The sequence below is a fragment of the Caretta caretta genome, chromosome 6 (assembly GCF_965140235.1).
Source record: "Caretta caretta isolate rCarCar2 chromosome 6, rCarCar1.hap1, whole genome shotgun sequence".
Classification (NCBI taxonomy): Eukaryota; Metazoa; Chordata; order Testudines; family Cheloniidae; genus Caretta; species Caretta caretta.
Window position 1 is genome coordinate 108,301,195 of NC_134211.1, and position 19,408 is coordinate 108,320,602.

The 19,408-nt window shown below is 41.4% G+C and overlaps 1 protein-coding gene across 2 annotated transcripts in view; it reads left to right on the forward strand.

The window, feature by feature from the left end:
- Positions 1–9,845, forward strand: part of YY1 (YY1 transcription factor) — a 37,251-nt gene extending 27,406 nt beyond the window's left edge. The window contains exons 4-6 of one of the 2 annotated variants that reach the window (XM_048854669.2): positions 5,334–5,427; positions 5,885–6,043; positions 8,663–8,905. In XM_048854669.2, the coding sequence (XP_048710626.1) occupies positions 5,334–5,427; positions 5,885–6,043; positions 8,663–8,673 (264 nt within the window). In that variant the 3' untranslated portion in view covers positions 8,674–8,905. Of the gene's footprint in view, positions 1–5,333; positions 5,428–5,884; positions 6,044–8,662 lie in introns of both variants that reach the window. The other variant, XM_048854666.2, reaches the window with a different exon arrangement.
- Positions 9,846–19,408: the final 9,563 nt, after the last annotated feature.

Sequence of the window (19,408 nt, forward strand, 5' to 3'; positions counted from 1 at the left end):
CAATAAAGGTCAAGGGTATGTCTGTGTTGCAGCGGGGAGCTAGCCTCCCAGCTCCGGTATACGGATTTGTGCTAGAAATAGCTGTGTGGACGTTGTGGCACTGGCAGAAGCACCTGAGCTCAAGCTACTCTTGGAGGAATTCTGTGCCACGGCACAATGCAGAAATTTGCATAAATTAATGTTATGCATGCAGAATTTCCTTTTTTCCTCCTAGAAATGGGCTGCAGAGATGTTGGCCACCACTAGAGGCCACTGGACCTGGCACAGGGCTAGGGGGAACAGGCGGGAACTGGAGGGTTCCCAGTAGCTGCAGTTCTCAGCATGTCCTGAAGGAAGGAGGTGGCGGCATGCAAGTCTTGGACCCAGCATCAGGCTGTTTCTCCCTCTGGTCTTGGAGGGTGAGAGTGTCTGGGCGGGGGTGAGTGTCTGGCCCCCTAGCTGGGCTCTGGGAGGGAAGGGGGCAGAGAAACTGAGTTGTCGTAGGGGTTTCTTTAACTCTCTACTTGTGGGTGAATTTTTGCTGGCAGGTATCTTGAAATAAATTACCAAATAATTGAAACTGGCATGATTATATAGTGGTGTTCTTAACAAAATCTGCAGAATTTTAAAATATTGTGCACATAATTCCCCCAGGAGCAGCTCAAGCCCACCTTGGTGCCAAGCTTGTCCGGCTGGTGTGAGCCTCCGCCAGTGCCACAATGTCCACACAGCTATTTCTAGCACATTAGTGTGAGCCCCTCTAGCACAAGTTTCTATCCACGCTGTAAGGCTGGCTCCCAGCTGCAATGTAGATATACCCCTAGATTAGTGGCTCTCAACCTTTCCAGACTGCTGTACCACTTTAAAGAGTGATTTGTCTTGTGTACTCCCCAAGTTTCACCTCACTTAAAAACTTACAAAATCAGACACAAATATAAGTGTCACAGCACACTATTACTGAACAATTGCTTACTTTCTCATTTTTACCATATAATAAAATTAATCGGAATATTAATATTGTACTTACATTTCAGTGTATAGTATACAAAGCAGTATAAACAAATCATTGTCTATGAAATTTTAGTTTGTACTGACTTCACTAGTGCTTTTCAAGTAGCCTGTTGTAAAACTAGGCAAATATCTAGAGGAGTTGATGTACCCCCGGAAGACCTCTGAGTACCCCCAGACGTACACGTATCCCTGGTTGAGAACCGCTGCCCTAGACTATTTAATCAGATCTTTTCTGTGGCCACTTCTTAAATAAAGGAGAGCACTCTTGGTCCCTACTCTTATGGTTAGCACTTCTGTATGTTGTCTTTTGATAGCTACCATACACTATTATGGACAAGGATATTGCAACAATAATTTAGAATACTTATTTGATGGCATGAACCTGTTCTGAAAACTGTCCAAAGTGTATTCTTGAGATCTAGGTGTACCCAGCCTTGATATGAAATCATTACAGGTTGTGGGGCTTGGTTTCTAGATAGTGTGAGCCTAAGAATGTTTGCCTGTGCAGATATTTAATAGTGCACATTACAGATCAGTAACATAGACCGAAGATTTGTTCCTTACTAGCCTTGAGCCCAAGCATCCAGTCTGGGAACACGGAGTTCCTATTCAGGCTCTATATGTTGACTTTCTAATCCAGGGGTGGGCAAACTTTTTGGCCCGAGGGCCACATCTGGGTATGGAAATGGTATGGTGGGCTCACGAAATTGGGTTTGGGGCGCAAGAGGGGGTGAGGGCTCTGAGGTGAGGCCAGAAATGAGGAGTTCAGGATGCAGGTGAGGGCTCTGGCTGGGGGTGTGGCTGAGGATGAGGGGTTTGGGGCGTAGGAGGGTGCTCCAATCTGGGGCCAAGGGGTTCAGAGTGTGGGAGGGGGATTGGGGAATGGGGTGGGTGAGGGCTCCGGCTGGGGGTGCAGGCTCTGGGGTGAGGCTGGGGATGAGGAGTTTGGGGTGCAGAAGGGTGCCCTGGGCTGGGACTGAGGGGTTTGGAGGGTGGGGTGGGGCAGGGGGTTGGGGCATGGGAGGGGCTCCAGGAAGCAGCAGCGTGTCTCCCCTCCGGCTCCTACGTGGAGCCGCAATCAGGCGCCTCTGCATGCTGCCCTGTCCACAGGCGCCACGCCTGCAGTTCCCATTGGCCATATTCTTGGTCAATGGGGGTGGTGCTTAGGGTGGGGGCAGCGTGCTGAGCCCCCTGGCTGCCCCATGTGTAGGAGCCAGAGGGAGGACATGTCGCTGCTTCCGGGAGCCACGCAGAGCCACAGCAAGCATGCACAGTGCAGCACCCAACCCTGCTCCCCAGTGGGAGCTTGAGGGCCAGATTAAATCAGCTGGTGGGCCAGATGCAGGCGTGGGTCATAGTTTGCCAACCCCTGTTCTAATCCCACACTTTCAGGATGTATGTTCACCTTTCCTTAAAGTTGTACTTGGAGACCCAGAGTTAAATTATTCTTCCTCTGAGGAGAGATGTTAGTTCTTCACAACTTGAAATCAATCCTGCTCTTATTTCTCTGATTTAATTATACTTCTGATAAACGTTAAGTTGTCTATGTTAAGTGGGAGAAGAAAAGTAATACTTCCTTATTGCTGCTTTTCCACTTCCGCTCCCCAAAAAGTTCCTCTATCAGTATAGAGGTAACTCTTAGGACAACTTTGTTACTTCTGTGTAACCAAGAAATACGTCTTAAGGCTTCCCTTCTCCTTTCCACAGAGTAGTTGGGATTTCAGAGTCAATATAAATAGGTTTTTTTTTTTCATCCCACCCATTTGTGAAGTTTAACTTTTGAATAAAGACATAGAAATCTTGAAGCCTGTTAGTCAAAGGGATTGTGAAGCCTGTGGGGGAAACTTTTTTTATTTAGAAGTGGTGGCTCCTTGGTTTTTCAGAACTTAAGACCTGTTCAGATATGGTTATTCCCAGTTTGGCAGAAGTAGCTCCCAAAGAGAGAGCCTGCAGAATTGCAGATCGGAACAAGGAGTCCGGTGGCACCTTAAAGACGAACAGATTTATTTGAGCATGCTCAAATAAATCTGTTCGTCTTTAAGGTGCCACCGGACTCCTTGTTGTTTTTGTGGATACAGACTAACACGGCTACACCCTGATAGATTGGAAGGTGGATCGCTCAATCAGTTGCTGTTTTCGAACTTGCACTCCTCATGCAGTTGTATGGTACTACCAGTTCTGGTTTATTTTCATGTACACTTCAAAATTCATATGGAATCTGAAACTCCTTAACAAAACTTAAGAATTTATTAAAGTTTCTGATATGCTTTGAGGGACCTTTGACAAATGAGTTCATCTATATTCCCATCTTACATTTATTCAACAGGGAAGCCCTGGTAGCGCAGTTAATTTAACTGGGTTGAATTTGTAAGAAAGGTTTCTGTCTTTATCATGAAATACAGTCGTCTTCCCACAAATCCATTGCCCCAACTTTTATGCTGGATAGTAGAGGTGATTTTTTTGGTATGAGTGACTAAGAAAGTCATCTGGTTAGATCTTCTGTGTATGTAGGGCCTGAAGAAATCAGTTTTATTGTGGATTTTTGGATTTATTTTGATTTCGGTTTTGTTTTTTTAATAATTCCACGTTTATGGTCTTTTTAAATAAAAATTGTTTGATACATTGACCACAATTTAAGTAGCCTTACTGTAAATGCATTCAAATGTTCAGAATTGGATTGCAATGGGAAAAATTGATCTTACACAAAAAAAACCCCCCTACAATTTAAACAAAACGTCCGGCAGATATACAGTATAAGGTAAAAGTAATACATTTTAAATTGCTTTTTAAAGTCACACTCAGTAATATGACCAAACTGACAATTGTGAACAGTAACACAAGAAGTCCACAAAACTGGTGGGAGTGTCTGCACAGTCTCTCTTTAAGCCGAGCACTCACCAGCCTGAACACTTGTTCAGACAGCAGCTACTGCAACCACTCCTGAGCCAGAGGCTGGTGTACAGACAAGTGCCCCCCCGTTCTCCCATGTGCCCCCCCCTCGCTCAGTGGAGACTGGGCACACCAGTGAGGGGAAGGAGACACCCCAACATCAGCCCCCACCCTGGACTGGCTCTGCACATCAGATCAGAAGGTTTGACTCTTAGCCTGCCTGCCTCTTTGATCCAAGTGCTGGGGAGAGCAGAATTCCACATTAATGTTTTGATTCTGTCCATGTTCTCAGTAATGCAGATTTCATAGGGCCCTATGTATGGTAATTAGCCAAAGAGGCATTTGGGGACTTTTTCATAATCCAGTTGGTTTATTTTTGATGTAATGGTTTATGTATGAAATATAAAGCCTCTAGATTATTAACATTGTAGCTAGTCTTCGTCCTTTCGTGGACTAGCTTTGTAAAGGGGTGCTTTTTCAAAAAGGGTCTGGGCTTGCTCAGTGGTATAGAAGGTGAGGCTGCCTAGTATTGTAGGGGGAGGGATTCAAAAGACACTGGCTCTACTCCTAGTTCTGTCACTGGCCTGCTGGGTGACCTTGGGCATGTTACTTCACCCCTCTGTGCCTCAGTATCCCCATCTATAAAATGTGGAGTATATTTACCACTTTTGGTGAGTCCTTCGAGATCTGATGAAAAAGATAGGTGGTAATATTTATAAGTAAGTAACTTCTGTCCTTCGTCTGTCTATTGGTTGGTGTTTAGTGGCATTTAAAGTTGGCAAGGGGATTGGGAAAAGCTCTTTTAAAAAAGGATGCCTAGAGGATGGCAGAAGCAGCAGGCAAACAAAGAAGGAATAGAGCACAGTTGATCAGTAAGAAGGGGGATAGAAATGTGTGGTGAAAGATTTGAGAATTTTAAAGTTAACATGAATTTTGAACAAGTATGATATCTGGGACAACAGAATTCTGTAAAAATGATCATAATTCTCTTTTCCAAATCTTAGCAACCAGGAAAGATAGAATGGGAAGTTCATAGATTAGGGATGCAGAAAGGGAATAGCTCAATGAAGAACCATTATAACTAGGTAGGACTTCAGCCTAATCTTGTCTGTCTTTAGTCTCTCTCTGCAAATGCAATATTCAAAAAATAAGTGAATCTGCAGATGCAGGATCTTCAAGAAGTGGGGGTGAGTTCCCATTACTTGGGGTCATAGACTCTCTTGTTGCTCAGGTGTGAGATCTGTATTCTGCCTTCCTGTGATGCAGGTGGTGGTCTTCAGTCTTCATGACCCAGCAGCACCAGATCCTCCTTTCCCCTCCCTAGAAACCACACAGCTGTTACCTTTGTAATCCTAGTCAATTTATCAGATTCATTCTGCTCTCAGTGCATTATGGAATAGATTTCTTCTGTAGCTGCTGTGCCTTGGAGACCCTCTTGCTTCTTTCTCTGTCAGGAACGGGAAACAGACAAAGAAAGAAGAAAGAGGGACAGTAGGAGATGGACAGAGACAGACATCACTTGCACAAAGAATATGGGGCCCACCAAAGGTAGCGGTGGACTACCATCATTTTACCTTTTGCTAGCCCTCGGACTACCGTAAATTTTCTTCAGTTTGTCACCTGTGCTTCTGTTAATAGGATATGATCTTATGGGGAAGATGCAGTATATGTTAATAAAACTTGACTGCATGTAGTACACTAATGTTGTATGGGTGAGTGAGTTGGATTTTTTTCCTCACCTCTTAAATTATTGATATTTAGTGTGTCTATAGTAAGAGTTTGTGATAATTTTACTGTAAAAGTGTTTTATTTTTAGCCTCCTAAGTCAAAGTAAAATATGTATCAATGTGAGGGAGTATGTCTTTTCAGGGCCAGCTTCTATTTTAAGGTATTTTTCCAGGGAAAAGGGAGGGGTAACTAAACTTTCATTTACTAAGATGCTAGACATTTTATTATCGGAACGTGTTTATGTATTGACTAAGTTTTTTTTATTATTCTCTTTAAGGGCTGCACAAAAATGTTCAGGGACAACTCTGCTATGAGGAAGCATCTGCACACTCATGGTCCTCGAGTACATGTATGTGCAGAATGTGGCAAGGCCTTTGTGGAGAGTTCCAAACTAAAGCGACATCAGCTAGTTCATACTGGAGAGAAGCCCTTTCAGGTATGGCCACTTTCGAGACATGCAGAGTATTCAAGTTTTTTTAATAATAATAATAATAAAAACAAAAATAAGGCAAGAGACCATGCTTACCTGGCTTTCCTTCCAGTTGAGGCAAGGAAGCACCTTGTCTCAAAATAAAATTGCATGTAGTTACTTGACAGGCAAAATCAAAACATGATCCAAAGTCTGTTGATACCAATAGCAGCCTTTTCATTGACTTTAGAGGGCATTGGATCAGATCCTTAGAGAAGTTAGAACAAGTTCTCTGTTCACTAATTATTAATGCTTAGACAAAATTATGATTGTTTATTTCCAGGTATACTTTGGAAGCGGGGTGCATTATAGCACACACATCAGCACATTTAAATGTAACTATCATTCTAGCCTACTTGCAAGAAAATTAGACTTTGAAACCATATTTGAGGAAACCCTCATTGCTTCCTCTTTTTCAACTTGATGTATTTTACCAATGTAAACAAGGCCTCAGGTTATGCTGATTAGGGTGTGTAAGTGGAATGTCTTTCGCTATTAAGAGTCCTACTGTGTAGCTTGGCAGATTAAGACTGCAAAGCTGGATAACAATATATTAATTGTGTGGATTTTTGTTTTCTTTAGAGGCTGTTTTTGGAACACATTTGTAAACAAACTGCCTGAATTCTTTACGTTAAAATCTACAGTGGGGATACTCCCCATGGGGGGAGAAATTGTTTCATTCTCTTTCCTTTTTTTAATGTCCCCCATATTGTCAGCAGACACACTTTTTTTCTTGTGCTGTTGTTTGCACCATTGGCTAATCAGAATGCTTAACTTTCAAGTTCTGAGTGTTAATCAACTTAAAATTAAAGCCATGAACTACCCACTGAATATCCTCTGATGCTACGACAATGTAGGAGACGCTTGAGCTCCTGCCACCAGAGGTCCCCAGCCTTCTTCATATGGTAAATATCATTCAAAAATTACTCTAGACTCTGAATTATACAACATGCAGAAATAACTGATGCACATCAGTTCAGTTAAGATATCCTCTTTTAATTTGTTTCTTCAAGAAACTAATCTGTCATAAGACAAACTGATAATCTAAAAATGAGATTCTTTAATACAGAAAACCTCCAAACCTACCACTTCTTCTGGTCTTAAAAAAAAAAAGCCACTAAATATTGTTCCTAATCATTTTAAGAGTTAAAAGTCCCCAAGTCATTTCCTGAATTATCCACCTCTGAGTGATTCTCTAGCCCAGTGGTTAGAGTAGTCACCTGGAAGACGGGATACCCAAGTTCAAGTTCTTGCTCTACTCAGTATTGCATGAGTTATGCAGGAAGTCAGACTAGACTAGATTATCACAGTAGTTCCTTTTGGCCTTAAAATTTATACTTTTCATAGAACGTGATGGCTTGAATTCAGTAAGTTGTGGGTTTTGTTGTTTGTTTCCCAGAAGCAAATATTCCTTGTGGCTGTGGAGTTATTATTCATACATTTATCTGTTTTTATTTGTAGCACACAAAAAAAAAAAATATTCTGATCCAGGCTCTTGTGGCTCTTCTATGTACATTAAGAACAATTGTATAAAGCATGAGTTAGCTGCTCATCTCGCCCCTGTGTGGCAACAACTCATAAAATATCTTATCTGAACAGTAGCCCATCTGACCCACAAATAACCATTATTGTTCTGTGCGCTTCTCTCCCCAAAAACCTGGGGGAAATTGCAGTCTGAGTCCCTGCAGTTGAATGGAGTCTAGCTGCTTTTTGGAGCAAGTGGGAAGGAGGGGTACCAAATTCTAAAGCTGAGGGCTTCTTTAACTGAGAGTTAAAGAAACTCTATGACAACCCAGTTCCTGTTTCTCTGCTCCCTCCCCTCCCCCAGGCCCAGCCAGGGGACCAGACACCCACAATCCCTTTCCTCTCTTCCCCCTGCCCCTCCCCCCCCGACACCCTCCTCCCTCCTGGGGATCCAGATTGAGAAGCAGCCTGATGCTTGGTCCCAGGCTTGCATGGAGTTTTCTCCTTGCCACCCTCTCCTTCCCTCAAGGCATGCTGGGAACTGCAACTGCCCGGAACTCTCTAGCTCCCTCTCCCTTCCCCAGCATGTCAAGTGACCCCTATTGGCAGCTAGCAAGCACTGTAGCCCATTTCTGTGGGGGGAAAGGAAATTCTGTGTGCACAGTGTTAATTTCTGTGAAATTCTGCATTGCACAGTGGTGCAGAATCCTTCTAGGAGTAAAAGAGGGAGTGTGTAGAGAAAGTGCTTACTTTTTGCAAGCTTGGAGCTCTGCTGTCTTCAGAATTTTCGTTCACAGTAGTCTACTGTGTACATTGCAACTATTTTGAGAAAAATACCAGTCATCAGTTTTCTCTTTAGGCTTTCACTAAAAAAACCAAAACTTCATATGTTAAATGAGATGTAATGAATTCAATGTTGATATGCTAAGACCTGCAATTTATTTCTCAGGCAAAGCTCCCACTGGTTTTAGTGGGAGTTTTCAGGGAAAATGGACTGCAGGATCAGGACCTGATATTTGTAAAGGGAATTCAGTAATGCAAGCAAGAATCTTTTGCTGACTTATCAAGTATCCATTGCTCCTGTTGGGACTGTTTTTAATCTATGACCTTTCCTTTCAACAGTGCACATTTGAAGGATGTGGAAAGCGATTTTCACTGGACTTCAATTTACGCACACATGTGCGAATTCACACTGGCGACAGGCCCTATGTGTGCCCATTTGACGGCTGTAATAAGAAGTTTGCTCAATCAACTAACCTGAAATCTCACATCTTAACACATGCTAAGGCCAAAAACAACCAGTGAAAGTAAGCAAGAAGAAAGCTCTTGAACTCTCAAAGCATCTTACAGGAGTATGGGAATAAATATGCCTCCCCTTTGTATATTGTTTCTAGGAAAGAATTTTAAAAAAAGAACCCTACCCACCTAAAGGACATGTTTTGATAAAGTAGTAAATAAATAAATAAATAAAAACTTTAAGATGACGTTGCTAAGATGCTCTACCTTGCTCTGTAATCCAGTTTCAAGAACACGGTGTTTTGTAAAGTGTGCTCCCAGCAGGAGGGGACAATTGATGAACTTGCATCAAAAAGAGACAATTCTTTATACAACAGTGCTAAAATTGGACTTCTTTTCACATTCTTATAAATATGAAGCTCACCTGTTGCTTACAATTTTTTTAATTTTGTATTTTCCAAGTGTGCATATTGTACACTTTTTGGGGATATGCTTAGTAATGCTATGTGTGATTTTTCTGGAGGTTGATAACTTTGCTTGCAGTAGATTTTCTTTAAAAGAATGGGCAGTTACATGCATACTTCAAAAGTATTTTCCTGTAAAGAAAAAAGTTATATAGGTTTTGTTTGCTATCTTAATTTTGGTTGTATTCTTTGATGTTAACACATTTTTGTATAATTGTATCGTATAGCTGTAATGAAATCATGTAGTATCAAATATTAGATGTGATTTAATAGTGTTAATCAATTTAAACCCATTTTAGTCACTTTTTTTGGAAAAATACTGCCAGATGCTGATGTTCAGTGTAATTTCTCTTTGCCTGTTCAGTTACGGAAAGTGGTGCTCAGTTGTAGAATGTATTGTACAGGCACTGACCTTTTATTAACACCTGATAATATGTACAACCCATGTAATAGAAAGGACAACAATAAAACAGTGGTCCTAAAGAAAGAGTATGGCAGAAGATGATCTGTAAGCACAGTCTATATTTTCTTTTTTTGTCCAGAATAATTACAGTTCTTGAACCTCCCAGAAATTGGAAGCTTAAATAAAACTCAAGTTTCCTTTACTTTGCATTCAATTACAATGATTTTTGATTAAGTAATACATCTGTGGCAAAACAGAATATACCAAAGGTGGTAATTTTAGTCAGAATTGGTGACAGTAATTCTGGGTTTGGGAGTGACCTGGACTCCTATTAACTGGAATAATGGAGTTGGTGACAGTTTTCAGCACCCACAGCCAGCCAATCAGTGGAACAGTACAGTGTCTAAATTAATTGTGTTTCTCTCCTTAATCAAGGTAAGGGGTGGGTGGAGTGGAGGTGTGTGGGTGGGGTGCTTCTTTACTTAGTCAAGGGGTGGGTGGGTGGGTTCAGTGGTGACACTGGAATATTGAGAGAACTCTTTGTTGTCTGATTGGGCTAGCCTTCAGTTTTGGACCAGGTGCAGTAATGGAGATCCATGCTTAGAGCAAGGAACAAAAAACCATGAAAATTCCCAATAAGTTTTAACATACACAATATTCTTTTGATGGTCTAATCACAAATGATTTCTAACACTTTGTTACAAATGTTGAGTAATAAATCTGTGTGTACTGTAGTAAACAGTGAAAGAGTGACAAACACAAGAATTTGCACAAAGAATGCATATGTATTGTTTTAAAAGAATGTGAAAAAAAAAAAGGCTTAAAGAAAGTTGTTCCAAACAGTGTCTGGTAGTAATATGTTTGTAGACCTCAGTCTCTGCATCTGTTATGAGAATATAATCCATCAAATTTTACAAGATTAAAATTAGGTAGCAAAACTTCTTTCCAAATTGTTGGACTTTGGTTTCAACTAGCGATGTTAAGTGCTTGCATAACACACAGGCCATTTTACAAATACCAAGGAAGGATTTTCATTTACAACTAATTTAATTTTATTCCTAAAATAGACCCTGCGTCTCTGGTTTTGGAGGCAGAAGAATAGTGAAGTGGTTGGGTAACTTAAAAATGTACATTGGACTATTGAAAAGACAATACTAGTTTTGTTTTGGGGTTTTTTGGGGTTTTGTTTTTGTTTCCCCCCCCAACATGGCTACATTTTTGGGAGGCAGTGGCAGATAGTTTAAAGTTAACTTACTTTCTACAGGAACTGATCATCATAGTAGTTGCATAAATGTGGCATTTTGTTTTTCGAAAAGGACAAGAACAACTTAGTCTAGTGTTATCCAAGCAGATTTTATCTGTATTTTAATACAGCACATGTGGTGTCTGAGCATCTCCACTAAAGAAGGTATATTTCTCTCCCCATTCTCCCCTCTCCATTCTGTTGGAAACGGTATCTATTTTGTTCAATGTGGGGTTGGGTTTTTTTGTTTGTGGGGGTTTTTTTTTTGGTTTTTTGGTTTGGTTTGTTTTGAGGTTTGCTTAGGGTGAAGTATATATTGCACTTCATCTTTAACCAGTTTTGCCATTAGAACAAGAATGCCATTTGAGGCCAGGTTATTTAATTGTATTCTGTATTGATCAGCTTTGTTATCTTAGAAACATAAATCAGCATTGTCACCCAGTGTATATATTGTGTATGAGAAAGCAGAGATCCCATTGAGCAGCTTCTTTGGAGTATTGGATCCCCTGAGTAGATGTTGACTCTTGTTACCAAAAAAGTTTCTCACAGTTGTGCTTACATAACTCTGGTGGTGAATGATTAGGAATTTCTATAGTCAAATTGAACACATCTTATTTTAATAGCTTTTATAATTAAGTTAAATTCACTTCTTGGAAAAGCTTTTAAAAATATAATTGGCACATCTTATTCTTAAAGCTCCACACTTCACTGATTCAGCAGCTCCTATTGTGGATTCTTTGAGGATATTGCAAGTAGGAGGAAGTCAACCTTGGGAAACCAGCACTGTCAGTCTGCTACCACAAGAACCTGCATCATGCCACCAAGCCTGCAAGCAATATGAGGTAAGGGGAGAAAAACTTTTCTGGGGCCCCACAGTGCAACCATTTGTAATTGCCAGGGAGTTTCAGGGAGGGCATTAGTGTCTATGCCCTATGCATCATGCTTGTTTCATAGTCTAGTTACTCTTGCACTCCCTGTAGTCCAACTAACTGTCACATAGGCAGCAGAGAGAAGGGGAGGAACTTTAGCTATGCTTGTGTGTGGGTTAGGACTCTGGTTCCCAAAGCTTGTAGGTCTTTGGACTTGAAATAGTTTTTAAAAAGCCCTGGCTAATTTGCAAAAGCTTTCTACCATTTTCACTGCCTGTCTGCCTCAAGAACATCAGCAAATTCATGGGGTGTAGGGGGAACCCCACTGTTAGTCACAGTAACTGCTCTGTTTGCCTCCTTATGCTCAGAGGAGGAACTTTTAGAGAGCCCTTCTGCCTGAAAGAAAAGACTGAGGGCTTGTCTACGCTTACTGAGCGGCGATCGATACATCGGCAGTCAATTTAGCAGGTCTAGTGAAGACCCACTAAATCGACCACAGATCACTCTCCCATCGGCTCCTGTACTCCACTGGATCGAGATGAGTATGGGAGTCAACGGGAGGGTGTCTCCTGTCAACATTGCATAGTGTGGACCCCGCGATAAGTAGATCCAAACCACATCAATTTGAGTTATGCTGTTCACGTAACCCAAATTGTGTGGCTTAGATTGACTTTCCTCTGTAGTGTAGACACAGCCTAACAAATCTTTCTTTTCCACCTCACCCCATCCAACCTGTTTCAATCCTACCGGATGAATGTGATTTTTATAACAGAATAGTGGCAAAGTGCTATTTTTCCCTGCCAGGGCCCCTTTTCAATCACCTAGTTTAACCTAGCTTATTCTGTCCTGTCCTGTCCTCATTGTGGTCATACAAGCAGCCTGTTGGCGATATTGCTCCTCCCCAGTGGATGTTGGCCCAAGTCTGTCCTGGACTTTCTCCCCACCCGCACAGCAATCAAACCTTCTTTAAGGGAGACAAGCATATCAGGGGCTTGAATCCAAGCTACCCCTCAGTAATTACTATTTCAAAATTACTATTTTGAAAGGTGACTCTGCCTAAAGTGAGGGAAAATCCAAACATCAAGAAACATAGCTTTCAAAGGACCGGCCATCTAGAAAAGGAAGCTACATCAGTCCCTAACATTGTGGGTTCTAGCTTAGGTGCAAGTGCTCCTGCAAGTCTTGGAAAAACATTTTTTGATACTTTAATACTGATTTCTTGCTGTTCATTTTTTTTGTTTGTTTGTTTGTTTTAGAGAGCCAGTCCCTCTCCCTTTTCTTTCCCCAGGGGATTAATCTAATCGGTCAAAAAGAAAAGGAGTACTTGTGGCACCTTAGACTAACAAATCTATTTGAGCATAAGCTTTCGTGAGCTACAGCTCACTTCATCGGATGCATTCAGTGGAAATGCATCTGAAAAGTAGGGAAAGGTTTCACAGGCCTCTGTGTCTTCCATTCCTCCCAAGATTTTGGCTTCTCTTTCCTCCATCTTAAGTATTCTGGTAGGAAGAAGGTCATTGAGGAGGATTTCAAAGAGATAAAAGTAATATTGAGTAACCAGAGACTATTGGCACACACTCACTGCCCCTAATACTGGCATGATGGTAGCCTGTATGGAGACAGTGCCATGGGTAATGCTTCATCTCAGCCTTTGCAGTATTTCCTGATTGACCGTCTGCCAGGAACAGTTGGTGGATCAGCAGCTGAACTCCACCATTGGTTTGCTTTTCCTTCATCTGACAGAAATGTTTTCTTCATCTGCTCAAGGGCAAACCTATGAATGATAAATGTCAGTGTCTCTCTTGGTGGGCACAGGTGTGGGACCCTATATGGCTCAGGGCAAATGGACTCCTCAGATCTCCAACACAGCATCAATTTTCTGGGAGAGAGGAGTAAATGCAGTATTCTGTCTGCTCCTAAGAATTCCTCGGAAACCTACATTTCTACATATGGAAAGCAACAACAAAGCTACAGTGTCTCTGAACTGCCAAAGCAAAATAGGGAACTCGCCTGAATATGAGGTGAGATCTTCTCCTGTCCTTAGATCTGTACCTGTCAATTGAGGCCACATATGCAGGACCAACAAAACGAACAGGGGAGCGGGAACTAAATAAAAGCACTTTTGTATAGTTGAAGATGTGGTTCCTGCCTCAAGTGGCTTTCTTTGCTAGCTAATGCAACAGGAAAATACTCAAATTTTACCAGTACTCCCAGGCTGGGAGGGAGGACATTTTCATTCCTTTGGACAGGGCTTTCTGGCTTAAGCCTCTTTTTCTAATCCCTCTGATTGCAAGGGGGCCAGAAAAGTTACCAAGTAGTGATAGTAGTAATTACCCCATGAAGGCCCATGTGCCCAAGGTTCCCAGACTTCTTCGGATGCCCATTTGCCAGCTGTGGGTCTGACCAATGTTATGAGATCTTATTCACTAGAGGTCACTCACAGAACCTAGTGGGCTTCTTGCTCAGAACAAGAAAGCTTCCAAGGAATTGCATTTGTGGGGGGGGAGGGGGGAAGGGTATTTGGAGTGAGATGGTTCTGGCATGTACAAAACCAGGCAAATCCCTTGTGCTTCTCTAGCATGTGTCTTAGAATTCCTCCTAAATGGCTAACTCCAGTTTTTTCATTATGTAAATATTGGCACTAGGAGATGTCCTTATTCCATCAAAGTCCACTTTATTGCTTCACCAGTATGCTTCCCAGCTTCTAAATTTAACTTCCTTTCAAAGATCTTGGCCAGGAGGGTGGCTGATAAGGAGCCTGTTTGTTCTGAAGATCCTCACCGTGCCCCTTTGAACCATTCAAAGAGAAGCATCCTTTTCTTTAGGTGGAAGAGGATTTCAGGTGGAAGAGGTGGTGGTAGGTAGGGAAGATACGCAATTTTTATCCTTTTTTTTCTGATAAGGAAACCAGTCCCCTTACTTTACTCCTAGCCTTCCAACAATCTAGATATGGTATAAGAGGTAAAATTCTATTTGAATAGACTTCTTTAAAAGATTTCTTCTATGCCGTGGTTGTTAATGGGGCATCTATACAAGGGTGCAAAACTTCTATATCCTGTTTCTAGATGAATAAAATCAACTATTTCTTCTGAATTATAAATCCTCCAGTGAGGACCCCACTAACATCTTGCAATAGTTACGGTTCACTCGACCTGAGACATGGCCATCCCAGGCAGTGCAGCACAGAGCATGTTATTGGGAAATGTATTGTGGAAAGTAAGTTGGTGCACTATATCTCTTCGCTAAACTCTGCAAAATAGAGATTTGACCTTTGGACAAAGAGTCCCATGATCTGGCCTGTCACTGATAGGCTGAATCAAAGACCCTAACGCTTTTTCAAATTTTTGTTTTGTTTGGAGTAAATGTTTTCGGTCCTTTTTTGGGAGGATGTTTCTTACTGTTTGTTACTTTTCCATTAGCACTGAACTGGTGGAGTAGCAGGTGCCTCCACAAGAGCAAGATAGTTAGTTACCTGTAAATTGTACCCTTTCAAAGTGGGTATCTGGTCCTTTGAAGGAACATACCCTGTATTCATATAAAGGCTAAGCCTCAGTTTTGAAAGGGCATGTGACTAACATTCCTTGTTTGGGACTGGATGGCTGGGGGAGAGAACAGTCTGGTAGGCATTTTAGTTTACTTGAAAAGGTTTCTCTTCCTCCTGCTTGGACAACTTTATCCTTCTGGGAATAGTTTAACACAGTTCTTCTGTGTGTCCTCCGCTATGGCAGTTTGTCTGGGCTGTCTGCATTACCTCAATTATGCTGAAGGGGGGGGAGGGTTGGCAGCTCACTTGAGAGGGGGCAAAAGACAAGAGGGATGTCACGCACCTCCAGCAAATGGTATGAAGGTGAATAGCCCATTGGTACTGCCCTGAGTGAGCAGCAGTACCCAGTACCCATTTGGAGAAAATAAAATTAAGGTAAGGAAGCTTATTTTTACCTCTCTCCGTTAAGTGCTGTCTAATAATAGATGTGAACGCTTTAGGTCTTCAAACACATTATGAAGCTTATGTGGATGTTCTCTATCATAGTCTTCCTCAGGTGGAAATTTACAGGCAGCTTTCTCAGTGGCAAATTATAGATACTTCCTGTATAGAGAGAGACTATTTTTTTAAGGTGGTACGGTTATAGGGTAGTCCACGTGGTCTAGTGTAGAGGCTTATCATAAAACTTTTGGGAGTGCTATAATTGAGGTACTGCACCCCATATATGGAGAGGAATACCTTGTATAACATCGGAGAAAGGGACCAAACCCTCGCTCTGCCACAAACCTTAAAACATGCTTTTCAGTTACAGGACTGACTAGGTTTGATCCTACTAGGGCTGTCAAGCAATTAAAAAAAAAAATTAACCATGATTAATGGCATTGTTAAAGAATAATAGAATACCATTTATTTAAATAATTGTGGATGTTTTCTACATTTTCAAATATATTGATTTCTGTTACCACACAGAATACAAAGTGCACAGTGCTCACTTTATATTATTTTTTATTACAAATATTTGCACAGTGTAAAAAAAAAAAAATAGTATTTTTCAATTCACTGAATACAAATAGTGTAATGCAGTGGTGGGCAAAGTATGGCCCGGGAGCCGCATCTGGCTCTCCAGACGTTTTTAATCTGTCCCTCGAGCTCCCATTGGGGAGTGGGATCAGGGGCTTGCCCTGTTGTGTGGCTCCCAGAAGCAGTGGCTTGTCTCCCTTTTGGCCCCTACATGTAGGGGCAGCCAAAGGGCTCTGCACTCTGCCCCTGCCCCAGGCGCTGCTCTGCAGCTCCCATTGTCTAGGGAACGCAGCCAATGGGAGCTGCAGGGGCAGTGCCTGCAAACCGGGCAACGAGCAGTGTTGCCTGGCTGCACCTCTGCAAAGGAGTCAAAGGAATGACATGGCACTACTTCTGGGAGCTGCTTGAGGTAAGCACTGCCTGGAGCCTGCACCCCGACCCTCCTGCACCCCAACCCCCTTCCCCAGCCCTTCTCCCCCTCCTGCCCTCACTCCCAGCCTGGAGCACCCTCCTGTAGCCCCAGTCCCACCCCGGAGCTCTCACCCCAACCCCCAATTTCGTGAGCTTTCATGCCCCGCCATACAATTTCCATACCCAGATGTGGCCCTTGGGCCACAAAGTTTGCCCACCCCTGGTGTAGTGCAATCTCTTTATCATGAAAGTTGAACTTACAAAGGTAGAATTACATACAAAAAAAAAAAACTCCACTCAAAAAACAAAACTCTCTAAAACTTAGAGCCTACAAGTCAACTCAGTCAACTTCTTGTTCAGCCAATCGCTCAAACAAGTTTGTTTACATTTGCGGGAGATAATGCTGCCCTCTTCTTGTTTACAGTGTCACCTGAAAGTGACAAAAGGTGTTTGCCTGGCACTGTTGTAGCCAGTGTCGCAAGATATTTACGTGCCAGATGCTCTAAAGATTCATATGTCCCTTCATGCTTCAGCCATCCTTCCAGAGGACCTGCGTCCATGCCGATGATGGGTTCTGCTCGATAACAATCCAAAGCAGTGCGGACCAACACACGTTCATTTTAATCATTGGAGTCAGATGCCACCAGCAGATGGTTGATTTTCTTTTTTGTGGTTCAGTTCTGTAGCTTCCGCCTTGGAGTGTTGCTCTTTTAAGACTTCTGAAAGCATGCTCCACACCTCGTCCCTCTCAGATTTTGGAAGGAACTTCAGATTCTTAAACCTTGGGTCAGGTGGTGTAGCTGTCTTTAGAAATCTCACATTGTTGCCTTCTTTGCTTTTTGTCAGATCTGAAGTGAAAGTGCTCTTAAAACAAACAATATGTGCTGGGTCATCCGAGATTGCTGTAACATGAAATGTATGGCAGAATGTGGGTAAAACAGAGCAGGAGACATACAATTCTTCCCCAAGGAGTTCAGTCACAAATTTAATGAATGCATGTTTTTTAATTATTTTTTTTAACAAGTATCATCAGCAATGAAGTATGTCCTCTGAAATGATGGACAAAGCATGAAGGGGCATATGAATATTTAGCGTATCTGGCATGTAAATACCTTGCAATGCTGGCTACAAAAGTGCCATGCAAATGCTTGTTCTCATTTTCAGGTGACATTGTAAACAAGAAGCGGGCAGCGTTCTGTCCCATAAATGTAAACAAATTTTTGTGTTAGCAATTGGTTGAACAAGAAGTAGGACTGAGTGGACTTGTAGGCCCTAAAGTTTTCCATTGTTTTTGTTTTTGAGTTCAGTTATGTAACAAAAAAATTGACATTTGTAAGCTGCACTTTAATGATAGATTATACTACAGTATTTGTATGAGGTGAATTGAAAAATACTGTTTATCATTTTTACAGTGCAAATATTTAATAAAAGTAATATAAATTGTGCACTGTACACTTCGTATTCTGTGTTGTAATTGAAATCAATATATTTGAAAATGTAGAAAAACATACAAAATATTAAATTTCAATGGGTATTCTATTGTTTAACTGCGATTAATCACAATTTTTAATTGTGATTAATCGCAGTTAAACAATAGAATACCCATTGAAATTTAATATTTTGTATGTTTTTCTACATTTTCAAATATATTGATTTCAATTACAACACAGAATACGAAGTGTACAGTGCACAATTTATATTAATCGCATGAGTTAACTGCGATTAATCAACAGCCCTAGATCCTAGCCAATGAAAAATATTTTCTCTTCCAAACCACATACTGTCTAGGCAAGACTTTTTTTTTTTTTCAGCAGGCTAACTCCTCTTTCTTTTGGCATTTGTAGCTTTAACACTGCAATAAGAGCTCTGCAAAATCATAATGAAAAGGTACTAATTCAGCAGAAAAATCTACCTACAATTTTTGTGTGTGTCAAATAGTCTGTCTCAGTCTAGATGGAAGGATGACTAGGAAGGAAGAGAAGGCAGTGTTTAGTAGACAACACTGGGTTGGTACTCAGGAGACCTATACCAGCTTCTATTCCCAACTCTGCCACTGGCCTACTGGGTGACCTTGGGCAAATCATTTCTGTGGCTCAGTTCCCTTATTGTGAAATGGGGATAATGATGCTTTTCTTGTGTGTAAAGTTTTGAGATCTATTGACACAAAGAGCTGTACAAAAGCTAGATGGTGTTTGCAAGGCTGCAATTTTTGCATGTAGTGGTTTTATATTTGTCTGAATCTGGTGGCTCATACAAACCACTTCCCCTGCAAACCTCAAGAGGACTGGTACCTTAGGACTTATCTACACATCAGGTTGGAAATGTGTATAGTTAAAGCTATACATCCCCCCCCCCTACCCCCCCCCCAAGCGTTATCGCAGTTACTCTGGTATTAAAAAAAGGAGTACTTTTTTTATGCAACCGATGAAGTGAGCTGTAGCTCACAAAAGCTTATGCTCAAATAAATTGGTTAGTCTCTAAGGTGCCACAAGTACTCCTTTTCTTTTTGCAAAGACAGACTAACACGGCTGCTACTCTGAAATCTGGTATTAAAAAATGCTTAATCTGTTTCTAAACCAGTATGGTTAAATCAATACAAAAACTGTATAAGCAAGTCTTTTAACGTATATTGGCTCACATTTTATATGTTCTATGTTTAACTTTTCTTCATGATTTTTTTTTTTCTGTGAAAGCCTTGTTATATCTTTTTCCATTAGTAATCAGCATTTATATACGAT